General features: G+C 37.9%; 1 protein-coding gene across 1 annotated transcript in view; it reads left to right on the top strand.

Moving 5' to 3' along the window:
* LOC123662288 overlaps positions 1–12047 on the top strand; it is a 236682-nt gene extending 224635 nt beyond the window's left edge. Inside the window, exons 13-25 of the mRNA XM_045597150.1 lie at positions 58–154; positions 921–1169; positions 1468–1739; positions 1984–2126; positions 3268–3422; positions 4861–5061; positions 6335–6479; positions 6973–7174; positions 8394–8529; positions 9519–9645; positions 10600–10732; positions 10927–11066; positions 11190–12047. Coding sequence (XP_045453106.1) covers positions 58–154; positions 921–1169; positions 1468–1739; positions 1984–2126; positions 3268–3422; positions 4861–5061; positions 6335–6479; positions 6973–7174; positions 8394–8529; positions 9519–9645; positions 10600–10732; positions 10927–11066; positions 11190–11632 — 2443 coding nt within the window. The 3' untranslated portion in view covers positions 11633–12047. The remainder of the gene's footprint in view (positions 1–57; positions 155–920; positions 1170–1467; positions 1740–1983; positions 2127–3267; positions 3423–4860; positions 5062–6334; positions 6480–6972; positions 7175–8393; positions 8530–9518; positions 9646–10599; positions 10733–10926; positions 11067–11189) is intronic.
* Positions 12048–17184: the final 5137 nt, after the last annotated feature.

Raw genomic sequence — 17184 nt, 5'->3', positions numbered from 1 at the left:
ACACTAGATTTTAAAGTTTACGGTATACTTAAATTTCGTTAATAACTTCTTTATTAGGTTTTGTGAACCTAAAACCACTCAACACGGCGTTAAATGGAATCTTCCGGACTTCTCTGGATGCGTTGCTGACTCGTTGAAAGATATTCACGAACAGGTAATTGAAGTAGAAATTTTTTCGTGTTCCTTAGAAGGACCAGACCGGGCATGCCTGATCTGGACCGGATAAGGTATGTAACGCAGAAGATTTGTCTGGACCTGATCAGGATGAGATGAGATTTCCTGATCGGGTCCAGATCAAGAAATCTCATCTCATCCTGATCAGCCGGTTCGGTCCGGTCCTTTTAAAAAACATGAATGATATTTGTTTCCGTTTATTTTTTCCAATGTATTATTTATGTATTTTTTTACTTTAAATATCAATTATTTTTATATTATTAATTAACTTCTAATAATTAACTACTTCCTACTACTTACGACTGCTCCACTGTGTAGAAATAGACTCCCTGCTAGACTGTCCTGATAACTGTATATATACTAAGTGCGCTTAAAAACATTGATAGCGCGATTCAGGCTCAGTTCGCGTAATTTCTTTCAGGCTATCCTGACCTGGACCGGACCGGTTCCTGATCCAGTATGCTTTACCGTTTTTTGATTATATTTTACATCAGGCTATCCTTGTCCAGACCAGACCTGGTCTTAATAGAGCTTGCCGGATCTGGCATGCCTCATTCTATCCTGATCCGGTCCAGATATACATGATCTGGTTGAGCCTGACCTTTTTTCTAGTCGGGGAGTTTAACGAAAGTCACATCCGTATTAACCTCCCAATGCCAAACATTTTAAGATCCACCACATCAAAACCAACACACCACAGAAAAAGTCTTACCTTTACCAGGTTTTAACTTGCCCTATTTTTACAGTTCACTCGTATATCTTTCGGCTATTCCTGGGATAACGTATCGAACGTGGCTCACCAGTATGGAGCAGTTCTGCGTTCTTTACCAGCTCATCCAGGAGAAGGTACACTCCCTCTTCAACATGCGAGGGAAATGTTACATTACTTGCAATCTCCGGCTGGAAAGCCTAAGGACAGGGAAGACAGCGTAGAACATCTTCTGATCATCTATGACACCTTATTAAAACATCCAGATGCATTCTTGGATGAGGAGGTAATACCCTATTAATTATGCTAGAAGCTCATGCTCTTATTTTTGCAAAATATAATTATATATACATATTAAAATTTGGTTAAATTCGTTCGATGATAAAATGTTTATTATTACTCGTAATATTTAATTATTATTCAATTTAATTTAATGACGTATACCAGAAAACCTGCAACAAGAAATATAAAAATGTACAGTTTCAATCGCGCCTTTTTAAAATACATTGTATATAGTTGTACAACAAATTAAATGAAATAATATTCAATTCCAAAATATTTTATACAAAATTTAACTCTTCCAGAAAATATACGACCTTCAAGACGCGCTAGTAAACACAGCAGCTATGAAAGACAATCTCGATCGCCATTACCAAGAATTCACAGTGAAGACCAAGCAAGTACGTGAAGATGGGGCGGCTCATTTCAGTTTCACAACAAACTCCAGTCCAGAAGAATGGCTGCTGACATCTGCTGGAGTTGAGCTTGTAGCAAGAACTGGAAACGCTTCGGTAGTTGCTGTGCAGTATCATAACATGGCTGCTCGGCTTCCGTCCTTGAGAAGATCTATTGAATTCAAGTACGAATTTTTATTTTTTCAAATAAAACATTCTTCTTTTAATGAACTAAAGTTACCGTTCGTGTCTTCGACTGTTTTCTAGTTAAACCCTTACGTCATTTTTTTAATTACTATATTTTGTCAATGTTAACGAGATTTATTAAAACTGTACCGGCAGAGGAAAAACTTTTTTTTTGGTTATTTTTTTTTTTGACATTTATGTTCCTTATTTTTCCCTCCCACCTGCGACTGCGCGTGTATGTAACGCGTCATTTTCCAGGAGCGGGCGCGAGATGGAGTACCGGCTGGCGTCAGCGCAGGTCCAACTCGCAGCGAGCCGCGTCGACGCCGCGCACCACACCGTCACACTGCTCTTCGTACATTCTAAGAACTACACCGCTATAGGTTAGAGCACGTTTACTGTGATGTTACATACAGCTGCAGGTCTCTTTTAAGTCACGGTGCTGTTCGTACACTAAGAACTACATCGCTATAGGTTAGTGCACGCTTACTGTGATGTAACATACAGCTGCAGGTCACTTTGACGTCACGCTGCTGTTCGTACACTAAGAACTACATCGCTATAGGTTAGTGCACGCTTACTGTGATGTAACATACAGCTGCAGGTCACTTTGACGTCACGCTGCTGTTCGTACACTAAGAACTACATCGCTATAGGTTAGTGCACGCTTACTGTGATGTAACATACAGCTGCAGGTCACTTTGACGTCACGCTGCTGTTCGTACACTAAGAACTACATCGCTATAGGTTAGTGCACGCTTACTGTGATGTAACATACAGCTGCAGGTTACTTTGACGTCACGCTGCTGTTCGTACACTAAGAACTACATCGCTATATATGAGTGCAAGAATAGTATGATGTTAGATATAGCTGCAAGTAACGTTGACATCGCGCTGCTGTTCGTAGCGCTATAGATAAGTGCATGTTTATTTTTATACTTCAAGTTTGAGAAACAAGTATACGGCCTAATGATGATCAGCGGTTACCGTAGCCTATACCATGCAACACTAGAAGCAACGCAAATACATTCAGACCCTACCTAAAACCTCCCAAGAAGCTCTGGTCCCCTTAATCATCATAGACACACAACACGACTTGGAAATCATGTAAGGTAGAGGTAATTCCCTAGTCGGGTTGCTGCAAATTTTATGCAGAATATTTCTTACCCTACCTTACTGATGTACGTACACTATCATGCTACACATAGCTGCAGGTCACTTTGCGCTTTGTACCCTGCAAAAATAAAATGCCATTAACGATGATAATTTTTAAAAAAATACTGTAAAGTTTGTTGATTGAATAAAAAGTTTGATAACTTTATTTTCACCTAGCTAGGAAGCAGTGTCGTTTGTATCAAGAATTTTCTTTTCACTTTTTCTTCCCTACAGGTTTGTAAACGACGCTAGGTGTTTATTGTTTAATTAAAAAACTTAAATTAACTATCTCTTAACGTATTATAAAAGCAATTTCAAATTAAATATAACATAAATTTTACGTCACAAGTTCTCCTAAATATTTTCTAGCGTCAAAGTTGGCCTGCGGGTTACGGACGTCGTCTGAACCCAACACATGGGTAACGAAATCCTGCGAGGTGCGAATACCTGAACCTAGTCACGTCGCGTGTCGATGTCGGGAACTCGGGACCTATGGTCTTTTCACCATCGCCAGATCTACCCTAGTGAGTAACATTACATAATAAAGCCAGTTATGATTTATAAAAAAATGTTTAATAGCATTCCCCTTATTATAATAATGTAATTTTCTTATGAAGTCTCGTTCACAACTTATTAAATAAAGTCTCATAATAATTAAGTTATCGCAAGTTTATGATGTTGTGACCTATTTATTTTAATTTATCTACTGATTTATAATAATTGATACACATTTTTACAACAAATTTATAGAAAGCTTATCACTAAACTTAACAAAAACTATTTCCGAATATTATAAAATATAATAATTCACGCGACGTTTAATCTATCTATACATATAATGAAATGGTAGGAAAGTCAAAACTGTACATTGAATATTTTTTTAAAAGAATATTTGGGGTGTGATCTACAATCTATACCGAAGCCAAAAATATAGTTTTTAGAATTTTTGTCTGTTTGTCTGTTTGTCTGTATGTATGTCTGGGATAAACTCAAAAAGTACCGCATGGATTTACTTCAAATTTGGCACGAATATTATTAAGAAGTCGGGTCAACATATAGGTTACATACATAATATTACGGTATCACCTACCGGGAACGAGCAGTGAACCTTTATTTCCTCAACGCATTCTGTAACAACGTGTATAATCGTAGGTATTTTTGGTGCTGTATAGCGTTCACGCAGACGACGTCGCGGGCAGCAGCTAGTGTAATATATTTTATGTAACATAACATATGTTTTAACAATAAAGTTTCATAAATTGTCAGTAAAAATTACCCACTCTCTATTATGATCTCGAGAGATCACAGCAATTCTACAATCCTCCCGTGACCCTGGATGCTGTTAAATATGCGAAAAGTCGGGCATTCAAAAAGCTTAATAAGCCGCGATAAAATCCGAAAAACTTATTTCATTGTAATGAGTGGAATTCGCGTAATCATCAGAAAACAATATGTATTCACTCGTCTAAACCACTTTTAATGATCAGATGGAAAACAGGCCATTTTTATATTTTATTTAATAACTAACTGTGCCTGCGACTTCGTCCGCTTGGAGTTTTACAAAAAAGTTATTTTCAGTTTAGTTCGCAGAGTTATAAAATATATATTTTTTTTAGTAGTTAGTTAGTTTAAAGTAGCCTAACTTACTCCTTATTATATCAGCTATCTGCCAGTGAAAGTCCCGTCAAAATCGTTTCAGCCGTTTCAGAGATTAGCCGGAACAAACAGACGGGCGAACAGACAGACAGACAGATAGACAAAAATTGTAAAAAATGTTATATCGGTATATGTAACATGTATATTCATATGCATTTAGTAAAAATCGGTTACTTTAATATTACAAACAGACAGTCCAATTTTATATTATATTTGTATAAACAGTATTTTTGGTATTCTGTTTACTTTAAAATTTTTATTCCACTCTCCTGAAACGATCCTAATTCTGTTACAAACTTTTTTCAGACAGACGTTGAGAAAGATTTGCGAGGTGTTGTGAAGATCACGGTCGGGTTAGGCGGTGCAATGTGTCTTGCGGCAGCCGCGCTACAGCTGCTGAGCTTAGTGCCCGGGAGGAGCGCGAAGTTGCCAATACTTCTGAAAGCGGCGACTGCGGGAACCCATTCCGCAGCTGTGCTTACGTTATTGGAGTGTGATACCAGACAGGTACGTTAATTTTAAAGTTTGACGACAATGTTGACTGCTGGAAATAACTGGTATTATAGAAATCGTATTATTAAGATTCAGAAAACGTTTTAATATATAAATTCCCTTATAATTGTCTCTTTTGTTATTGTAGCTGAAATGACTCAACATTATCTACGAAATTCCTGATCCCTTCTAATACGAAGTTTGGAACTTCTTATTAGTCTGAATTTACAAATTTAGATTTACTGTTTGCTTTTGAAAAATATACCAAACAGCCATGCACACAAACATCCTTACAAACATTTTGTATCTTACAAGATTATAAGGAGAATGATGTTTTTACACGACTAGGTCGGCAAACTAGCGTACGGTCCGCCTGATGGTTAGCGGTTACCGTAGCTTATAGATGCCTTCAAAGCAGTATGCAAAATCAGTATTATTTAGCTGTGATCTTATTTATTTATTTATTTATTTATTAATACTTTATTGCACAATATATTAAAGAATTGTACAAAAAGTGGGCTTAATGCTAAAAGCATTCTCTACCAGCCAACCGTAGGACGTACAAGAGCAGAGGTTTGTAGGTGTGCAAAATCGAGTATTAGAAAATTCAGACAAAGAAGACAAAAGGGAGAAAATATAAAGTAACGTTAGTGGCTTAGTATATACATGAGCAAATGAATTCATATATATATATATATATATACCATAAAAATATAAACATACATAAACAGATACAACCTTGCATACATACATACACATATACATACATACATACAGACATACATATGTACATACATACATATTACACAGATACATAAATACATATATATCTTTTTTTTAATATGTACGATTTTATTGTTGTGTTACCCACACATTAGAAATTCTAAACATTTTTGAATATCATATCAAAAATTGACCGCTCCAGCGCTTCATTTTAATATGAAACTTTGAATAGTTACGGGTCTCTGTAAAGAACTCACTATAGACGGCGCCACGTTTCGCTTAAATCGAAAATAAAAATCATCATATCGAAAATTTCGCTCTAGCGGGTACATCGTTCCATAGCTTAATTGGCTAGAGCGCCGACACGGTCAGTCGGAGACGCGGGTTCGAACCCCGCTGGAGCGGTCAATTTTTGATATGATATTCAAAAATCTTTACATACATATCTTCTATAAGGTTTAGATACTTACCTAGATCTGCTTCCGATTTTGAGTAGGATATATCTCGTTGTAATTTATTTCAATGGTGAATAAATATTCCGTGAAATGAATAAGTCTGTGTGCAGGAGGAGGCGTGCCCGGGCGCGCTGGGCTGGGTGTGCGCCGCGTGCTGGTGCGCGGGCTGCGCGGCGCTGTGCGCGCAGCCGCTGCTGCTGCAGGCCGAGCTGGCGGGCCGCGCGCAGCGCCTGCCCTCCGTCGCGCTGCTGGCAGGTGAGCCTCGCCGAACTTACTTACTCGTCGACACCGATACATTGTAACATTAGGACACTTTGAGGGCACTTCGTAAATTTTGGAACTTTACAAAAAATACTTTAGAGCTTCGAAATCAAAAATCAAAATCAAAAACAGCTTTATTCAAATAGGCTCCAAGAGCACTTTCGAATCGTCATTTTACAAATTAAAACTTTAAAAATAAATTATTATTTTTGTAAAAGTGAAGCTACCACCGATTCGGAATGTATATTGTAGTAATGTCGAGTCTGCACAAAGCAGTTTATATTCATAAGGTTGGATGCAATTTTCAGGTCGCTTATGATTTTGTTAGTTTATTGAGATCGTAGATAATTTTGTAACATTCGTTAAGTGTGTTATTAAACATACATTATCACTATCATCACACTGCGCACCTCGAATATTAGTCAACGTCACCAACTCTCGCGCCAGTAGCGAATGAGAGTAGTAAGAAGCGCAGTGCTGTCGGCAGGCGTGTGCACGCTGGCGTGGCTGACGGCGCGGCTGTGGGGCGGCGCGCCGCTGCAGCTGGGCGCGGCGGCGCAGGTGGTGTGCGCGGCGGGCTGCGCGCTGCTGGCGCTGCTGTGCCTCGCGCTCGCGCTCTGCGCCGCGCTGCGCCTGCGCACCATCACGCACAAGGTGCCCGCCGAGAGGAGGACGTACCTGCGAGACAGGTGCGACGGTGTGACGCGTGCAGTTGCATTATGTTGTGTTTATGTAATGTGCGCACTAAGGAGTAGGATGTAATGTGTACCTGTAATAATCGTTGGTATCTTATATAAAGCTGTGTGGCTACGGCAATAAAGAAAATAGCCACCTCCTCTCTTGCCGTGGGTGTCGTATGAGACGACTAAGGGAAAACACAGTTCCACTACCACCTTGGAACTTAAAACGCCGACCGATAGCGGGATAACAATCAAACTGCTGGCTTTGAAATACACAGGCCGAAGACGGGCAACAGCGTTTTTGGTGCGACAAAGCCAGCCCTGAGGTTACCAACCCACCTGCCCAGCGTGGTGACTGTGGGTAACACACACGAGCTCATGCCATTTTTTGGTGCGAACTTGTGGAGGCCTGTGTCCAGCAGTGGACTGTGATAGGCTGAAATGATGTTATATAAACTTGATCTGAAGTAAGAAGTTCTAGAATTAGTATGTAGAGAGGTATAATTAAGGTACAACAAAAAATATCTTGCTTAAAATTTGAAAAACCCTAACAGAAGATCATAGCTAAATAATACTACTCTCAAGTGCTGTGTTCCTGCGATGTTAGGTAGCCAGAGCTTTTGTAATGGTAAGGGCTTAGAGTCGGCAATGCGCATGCAATGCTACTTGTGTTGCAGGCATTCATCAGCTATGATATCCACTTATCATCAAACAGACCGTCCGCTTTTTTGCCACCTTCTTAGTATAATCACTACATAGTATAAAACAAAGTCGCTTCCCGCTGTCTGTCCCTATGAATGCTTAGATCTTTAAAACTGCGCAACGGATTTTGATGCGATTTTTTTAAATAGAGTGATTCAAGAGGAAGGTTTATGTGTATAATACATGGATAATATATTAGAGAAAAACTGATAATTTTAGAGGATTCTAATGTATTAGCATTGCACCCGTGCGAAGCCGGGACGGGTCACTAGTGAAAGATGGTATGGTATGGTATGGTTAACACGGGCTGGTTTCCGCAACTCGACGACTTTGCGCCTATTTTGCATGTGTGGGAGTGATTCGATTCACTCTTGCCACCCAAGCTCCTCCAGAAACTTTAGAAGCTTTTTTGGCTTCTTGAAGATCTCCGGAAGTGTCTCCAGGGTGCCAAGATGTTGTGCCCGGTAGCTAGTGAAAGATACTTTTGTTTAGTATGACGTCAACCGCCGGTATATAACTGACGCAGGGCGCGCGTGGTGCGGCACACGCTGGCGGTGCTGGGCACGGCGAGCGCGGCGCAGGCGGCGGGCGTGTGGTGGGCGCAGCCGGGCCCGCGCTCGCTGGCGCACGTGCTGCTGCTGTCCGGGGCGGCGCTCGCCAACGTGAGCCGCTTCCGTACCTACGCTTCAACCTGTACTATCCCACTGGGCATAGGCCTCTTTCCCCGTGTAGGAGAAGAATCACCTACGCTTCAGCCTGTACTATCCCACTACTGGGCATAGGCCTCTTTCTCGTAGGAGAAGAATCACCTACGCTTCAGCCTGTACTATCCCACTACTGGGCATAGGCCTCTTTCTCGTAGGAGAAGGATCAGAGCTCAATCCACCACGCTGCTCCAATGCGGGTTGGCGGATATATTCTATACCTACGCATAATTAACAAGGCTGATAATCTAGCGCACGTGTTCGCGCTCTCCGTCGCGGCGCTCGCTAACGTGAGCCGCTTCTGTTCATTCAGGGTGTAATATCCCCCCGCTGGACTGGCATCTTTCTCCGTGTAGATTGCTTGGAGCTTAATCTACCACGATGCTCCACTGCTGGTTGGCGGATTTATTCCCTACTATGAATAACGATCGTTTATTAGGTGTCTATGATGACAACCGGGACCGACTGCTTGACGTGCTCCCCGAGGCACGTAGGGGACCCACAAAGACAGACAACCAAACGGGAAAGAAATATTCGTACAAATACAAATACCCACCCCTAGCGGAAATCGAACCCGCAATCGTCGGTGTGTGAGCGCCTACATGGTGCACGCACCGCTACACCAGAGCGATGTCTACCTCTTCTAACCAATTACTCCTATACGTATTTATAATTAACAGTGCTGTTAGTTTTTCTCTAGCTTTAGTTTTCTTTCAAACTGCACATAATTCTCATAAAACGTACCACAACCAATTGTCTATTTTGAAAGACCATTAGGAAAAGGGAGTCAATTTCAGCGAAGCCCTTTCTCAGACAATCGAAATTCATTCATATACCTACTCGTACGTGTCAATATCCCATTAGACCACAGTTACAATACACCAAATTCATTATTTATCGACCTTTATAATTCACGTTTACAATTTACCTTCAATTACATTTTCCAGGGCTTAGCAATGGTGATATGTTACGTTATTCGCGATGAAGAATGCTTACAATCAGCAAGAAGAGTACTTTCCCTGCCGTCACATCGTGACTGGCAAGACTCTCCCGCGGGAGATACATCTTTAAGTCGTGAGTAACCAAATACTTTTGTTTGTCAACCCTTCCGGCTTCCGTTTTTCCAACCAATTATAACTTGGAATATAACTGAAGATATCAAATCAAGAGTGAATAGCCATCTTCTAGGCAAGCGCGCACCATCTTAGGCTGCATCGTCACTTACCATCAGGTGAGATCGCAATTAAGCGATAGTCTATATATTAAGAAAAGTATCATGATTTCAATTAACACTCAAAATAAAATCTTAAATCAAACGGTCATTTAGGAATTTTTATTACACTTTTATGCACACGAAAACGACGGAAACCATTAAAACCAAAAAAAAAAACTGTACCTACCTGTCCCATTTAGCTCAGAAGTCTTTACATTTTATTTTAAAAAAACTGAGAATCGAAGAAGACCAGGCAAGCTTATTTAAGGTTGACTATGGTTATTCCTTCATATCAAAATTTTTGTGTTGCGGTGGTTTAATAATATAATAATAATAATTTTATTTTAAGTGTATTGGTTACTAACACATAATAAATTTAATTTTATTTTATTTTGGATATGGATTTATTTCTGAAATAATCATTACAGCCTATACAGTCCACTGCTGGACATAGGCCTCCACAAGTTTACGCCAAAAATAACGTGAACTCATGTGTTTTGCCCATAGTCACCACGCTGGGCAGGCGGGTTGGTGACCGCAGTACTGGCTTCGTCGCACCAAAGACGCTGCTGCCCGTCTTCGGCCTGTGTATTTCAAAGCCAGCAGTTGGATGGTTATCCCGCCATCAGTCGACTTCTTAAGTTCCAAAATGGTTGCGGAACCTTGCTATCCCTTAGTCGCTTCTTACGACACCCACGGGAAGAGAGGGGGTGGCTAAATTCTTTAGTGCCGTAGCCACACAGCACATTTCTGAAATAAATTATTATTATTATATTATTATTATTATTAATAGATATATATAAATTTGTTAACAGTGTACATAAAACAAGGCGGCGAAGTTGAAAGCAGAGGTGGAGCTGGTCTGATAGAATCTAATTCGTCTCCCGTATCTCCTCTTACGTCGTACTGGAGAGCACCGGGTTTGGAAAGTCCTGCGAGATTAAACAGGTAACATATAGCGCTTCAATTAGTTTTAAGTAAGGACGTCTACTAGATAATACAAGATAATACAAATTAATATGCACTTTTGAGAATCCCTAAGGATAAACAAAGCCTTAAGATCCGTGTATTTGCCTTAATGCTTATCAAAATAAGCAAAATATCAGGAAGCAATACTTTTCCACTGCCCTATATTTTTGCAGGCGACAGTCAACACCGGACAGCCGCGCGGACATAGTCCGCTGCGTCGAATACAAGGACTCACTACTGAGCCCGCGACGCTACGAGGCGCACCACGTGACAACGACACATGCGGTTTGCGACCTCATCCCCCGAAACCCGCAGTCCCCCCTCTCTCTCGTCACTCCCACCCCTCATTCCCCCATGCGCTTCGTCCCTCACAATCCTCACTCGCCCGTGCACTTCGTAACTCATAACCCCCGACCTCGTAAACCTCCTATCGACTCCCAGCCAGAGTATAAAGCCCGAGTTTGTTTAGAACTGGGCGTCCTAAAAACTCCCCCGACTGAAAACCCCGCTCCTCTTCTCACTTGTTCCGTAGACTTCGAACCCTACGACAAAACCTTCGACACCTCCAAAGAAGCTTGCTCGTTATGCGTGCAATCGAATCCTGACGTGTCCAAAATAACTTCCCCTCCAATAAAGAGTTGTCTCAAAAAGAGCAAAAAGGATTTCACATCCAGCATATCTCTTCCCTCCATGGAAATAAAAGAGGATTACAAATCCAAATCGGACATCGAACAAGTGAACAGGGAATGGAACAAAGCGTACGATTCGCCCGAAACGGATCGAATGCTGAACAAGATATCCGACGATTTGGATTTTCTTTTAAATCGGACTCAAGAAAAAAATACAGTTCTCGGCCAAATAGAAGAGGCTCCGACGTAGAAGCCTCTAATGAATCTAGTGTAATATAAATGGAAACAGGGGTGCGTGATGCCGTGTAGGATAGTGTAAATAAATATTTTATTAAATTACCTTTAACTGTACATAACGTATTGTAATAATAGAACGGTTTTAATTCTTAACGCGTCGTTATTAAAAAACTTTAAAGAAAACAAATTAAAAAATAGACAGTTATAAGTATCATCAAGATCAAATCATCATCGTCATCATAATGTTTAAAATATACAAATGTCAAAGATTTTTTTAAGTTATAGAAATAATATTTTGCCTTATTTATACTTATGCGTGAAACTATTATTTACTAAGAATATATTTATACTTAAAAATAGCATTAAGTTTTGTGTAAATTCTAGTTGTAGTGCGTTTTATTTACAATTATACCTATAACTTTATGATATTTTTTTTTCTTGTAAAAGTTAAATACAATATTTTATTTAATTTTATAACAGAAGTATAAGTAAACTTTTGTATTTTTGTCATTATATTTTGTACTGTAAATAATACATTTTCTAACAATATCAACAAAGTATTAAAGCAATAGACAAAATAAATAAATATATCTTATTTACTAAAAACCAAATATTATATAAAATATTACTATTTACAATTTGATTAACGAATAAAATTACTAATAAGTCCAAAATTATTTAAGTTTCTAGACATTTAGTAAATATCCTAGTTTTATTTACTATTTTTATTATTTTATTATAACTTCTAAGAATTTTTAATTGCTACCAAATATTTTATACGTTAACAGTATTTGATAATTTTTGCATATATGTAATTTTCTACTTTTTTTATTCAGTATACGAAATGAATAGTATTAAATACTTTTTATAGCTAGTATTAAATTTGTCCAAAAAGTTCGTTGTCTACTAAAATGTAAATAAAATTGTAAATACGTTAGGTGATTCTAAAAAAATTAGTGTACATTAATTACATTTTACTTTAAATCGAGTACAATATATTTTTTATTTGAAATAAAAATTTTTACTATTTATTCACGTTGTTTCAATTCAAAAAAAATTCTACTGCTGCAATATTGTCATCTACAAGATATTTAACCTTAAAATAAATTGCTTCATATTTAGGAACTTCACTAATAATAATGCATATGGATGTATACATAGTACATGTACCAAAATAATATTTTTTACAATTATTGTCTGTCTGTCTGTCTATCTGTTTGTTCCGGCTAATCTCTATAACGATATGACCGATTTTGATGGAACTTTCACTAGTAGATAGCTGATGTAATAAAAAGTAACTTAAGCTACGTCCTACTTAAGCTAGTTATATTAGAAATTTATTTATTTTATAGATACACTATTCTCTTCTCTTCTATTCTCTTCTCTTCTCTTATCTTCTGTTGTCTTCTGTTCTGTTCTGTTCTCTATTTTGTTCTGACTGCACCTTCGAAGCTCGATCCGTGAAAAATAGGCGACCAGTAGCAGAGGATGGGCAGTCAGCCGTCGCCATTATTGACCGCCCCTGGCGTTTACCTCCTTGAAGTCGCAGGGTCTACGCATTTGCTGGCTTTCACTCCAATTAAATATATATAAAATAATATTTTATAAATTAAATAATAAAAGTTAATATATGTGTAATACAAATAAATATAATATACATAAACAAATAATAAATACCAGGGAGCCTACAGTTTTGTTTTGATACGTGATACGTTGGTAATTGTCTTGTGATTGATTTTGCGATTCTGTTTTGTTTCGATTCAGTTTCAATGTCAGATTGTGAGCGTGATCGTAGTGCGAGCCGTCGCGGTACTTGCAGCCCCAGTCGTGAGCGTCGCCGCAATAGCCGTGGTTGTCAAGACGGTCATGAGCGTTGTGATGACTTACAGGGTCGCGACAGTCGTGAGCATCACAGTGACCGTAATCGAAGTGATAGTGTTACAACACACTATATAGTGTTATAACACTATGGAATCTACAACACCTACATCTTATTTTTATCTCAACAAATTAGTATATAAAAACTGCAAGTTGTTTACAACAAAAACAAAAGTTTGCAAGGACCTGCCAGTGTATTACTACAACTCCACACCCATATGCGAAATCTCTATTCTACAATCGTCCAGCAAGGAACTACCAAGTAATTGCGAGCTGACCACCTTCTCTGCACATGTGGACACCTTTCAATCCATCGGAAACAACCGGTGGATATTTCTGTTGAGGTTCAAGACACCATGTGTAGTCGAATACGGAAACAAAATAAAACACCAAGAAGTCTTCGACTTAATTCTCCTGAAAATAAATTCTCTGAAAATAATTTCCCTGAAACCAGGATGCAAGTTCTACCACCGCTTTTGTGACCCTTAACGCAAAAGAGGATACGATGACGAACCTGACTCATCCAATCATCACAGTGAATATTGAAGACGCCTGTCCTCCTGAAGCACTGAAACAACCAATCCCACCTGAGTTACACACCCTATAATGGTGATAAACGTTCCCCTAGATTCCTTATATGTTATCAAAGAACATGTCAAAGTCCAAAAACAACTTCTGAAGGAACAACAGAGCTCCTTCAACAATAATTTCTCCAGTCCTAAATACTCTTTCGCCGCTATAGCACTGGGCTTATCTTATTTTTCTTTTATACAAATGCTGTTCATGGCGTCTCTGGTCTCATCATTTCTGGTCTCGAAATCTAAAACAACCGGACCTTCGGCCCAAGTCAGGATGCATACAACAACTGCATCAACAACTCACGACGAAGACCGACCGTAGGAATTCCAATGCCTACTATTTCGACCACATCGTGTATCTCGGAAGATGAAGAAAAAGAAGCCTCAACATCAACTTCAAGTCCTGAAAAGTCAGCGACTTCAAAAAAGCGCCGATCTTTATTCTATGAGGGGAGGTGTTACATAAGAACCCACCTATACCTATTGCCTATAATGTATAATATAAACTCATCTATTTACTGTTACTTCCATATCATGTATTATCTCAACAACCTCTGGCCTTTATTTACTATTTACTTCCGTATCATGTACTTCCGATCATTAGTATGTAATCACTTTTTTAAATTAGTGTGCGAACAATATTTACTATTTACTTTCATATGACTTTAGACCCTTAATTATGTGAGAACAAACTTATTATGTAGATTGATTAATAACTAATTATCCCCTCCTATTCCAAACCTTATACATATGTATATATATATATACTATAAGAGACACGGGACGACGCCGCGTTGGCGCAGCGGACACAGCCACGGATTATAACTGTTGCGCGTGCGGTTGCGAGTTCGATCCCCGCACATGACAAACATTTGTATTGACCATACAGGTGTTTGCCGTGGTCTGGGTGTTTGTGCAGTCCTTGTGGGTCTCCCCACCGTGCCTCGAAGATCACGTTAAGCCGTCGGTCCCGGTTGTTATCATGTACACCTGATAGCGATCGTTACTCATAGTAGGGAATATATCCGCCAACCCGCATTGGAGCAGCGTGGTCGATTAAGCTCTGATCCTTCTCCTACATGGGGAAAGAGGCCTAAACCCAGTAGTAGGATATTACAGGCTGAAGCGTAAGAGACACGCAGTCTAAAAATATATGCAAATCAAAGTGTGTCTAGATACCGGCACAGACGGACCTTTAGCGCCGACCTTCATCCTGCGCATATACAACATTTGTGCTTCTTTAAAAGTAGAAATGAGTTATAGAAGCAGAATAATCATATTGTTGTGCCATAATGATTGATATATCGCACTTCGCACTAGAACTACCACTAGTGCGTTTGAAATAATTTAGCGTGACGGTGGAGTATTAAATAAATAAACGCCATGTATAAATAAAAACGTTTTCCAATAAAATCTTTATTAAAGATTAACATCAATGACTCGATAGAAAGTTCCTTAAAACTAACAAATGTGATTATTTATGATATTTCTTTATAATATTTATAATCTATCAAGCTCAACATTCATTATACTTTAAACACGAATATAATAATTTAGTGCCGATAGTTATTTATACAAGATTACCACGAACAATTTTATCCGCTTAGAAAAAACTATTTTACATACATACATATATCAAAATATAAAGCATATATCTCACTAACGAAAAACGGTCGATACAGATATTAAAGATATATTACTTATAAGAATGACGTAGTTATACTTATTCCTGATGATGTCACATGTAAGTAGGAAAAACGGAAGTACACAAAAGTTTAAGGTTCTTGTAAAACATTGATATAAAGACAGATAATAAAATGCATCCTATATTGTTTTTATAATTTTTACAAATTTTTAACGCATTTTAAATACATTATTTCTTAAAAATATATAAGGAAATTGACCTCACGTTACAGTCGGACAATCATGTGTTTCAAGTCATCTTGGCGTACGTTGCTATGTGTGCGTAATAGTTGTGGTAGATAACTAATACTATATAGTATTTACGTGTGTGTTGATACACAGCAGTACAGTCAAAGAAATTTTAGATATAAAAAGTCTCCTTGGATCTGCCTCAAAGTTTGAAGCTATATTGTTATGTATGTTACTATAACCATTTTTACATACACAGGTCCACACACACTAGCGCCAAGATGAGTTTAAACAGTTTGAAGCATCACAATCTAACTTCACATAGGCTTTCGTAAACGGAATATAATACAATATTTATAAATTAAAAATAAATTACCTTTAGACAATATATTACTTTGGTAAATAAATAGTTAATTTCAAATGACTATAATTTATTTAAATTATTATTTTTGTGTTGTTTCTAAGTTGCAATAAAAAATCGTAGCTATTGACACTTTTTTTATTATACTTTTATTACATGCCTACGAAAGTGAAACCTATAGAAAACTTTTGGTCTAGTAAGTTAAAAAGTTATCAAAACATCGATCATATAATTTAAGAAGCATAACACGTTTTGTTTCAAACATAAAAAATAAGAAATAGGATTGACAATTTGTTTAAAACTGGAATAAACCTTCATACATAAATTATGTAACATTATTTCGTACTCTTTTGATCGTTTTTAATCAACACATACTTTCAATTACCTACATATCGACTGTCCCTACGTACAGTATCGAAACTGAAAATTTTCTATTTTTTTATTGCATAAAAAATCTACTTTTATGTATATTTTTTTAAAGAAAAAAGAGAAAATGCTATAAAATACACATAAAATCACATTTTTCATGAGTTTATACTCATTATCGATACTTAACAAATCATTCAGCGTATAAAATGTAAAGTGCCTTTTTCCAATTTCGATATTATACGCAGGGACAGTCGATATTTGAATTTATTATTATATATAATTCAGCTGCCATACATACTCCTTACAAAGTTATTGTTTAGAGGAAAATATATACAAAAAATTATTTATCACCGGTCACATATATTTTCGCATCTTGTAACTTCTGGTAAGTCAATATGAGAAATTTCCTCTGATCTGTCGACCTTCGTATAAATGAATCACGCTAGTAACAGTGTATCATATATTCGCTATCTAATTTTAAATATTTCATTGTGTAAACATGGACGA

The sequence above is a fragment of the Melitaea cinxia genome, chromosome 18 (assembly GCF_905220565.1).
Source record: "Melitaea cinxia chromosome 18, ilMelCinx1.1, whole genome shotgun sequence".
Lineage (NCBI taxonomy): Eukaryota > Metazoa > Arthropoda > Insecta > Lepidoptera > Nymphalidae > Melitaea > Melitaea cinxia.
This window is presented reverse-complemented; position numbering and strand designations above follow the sequence as displayed.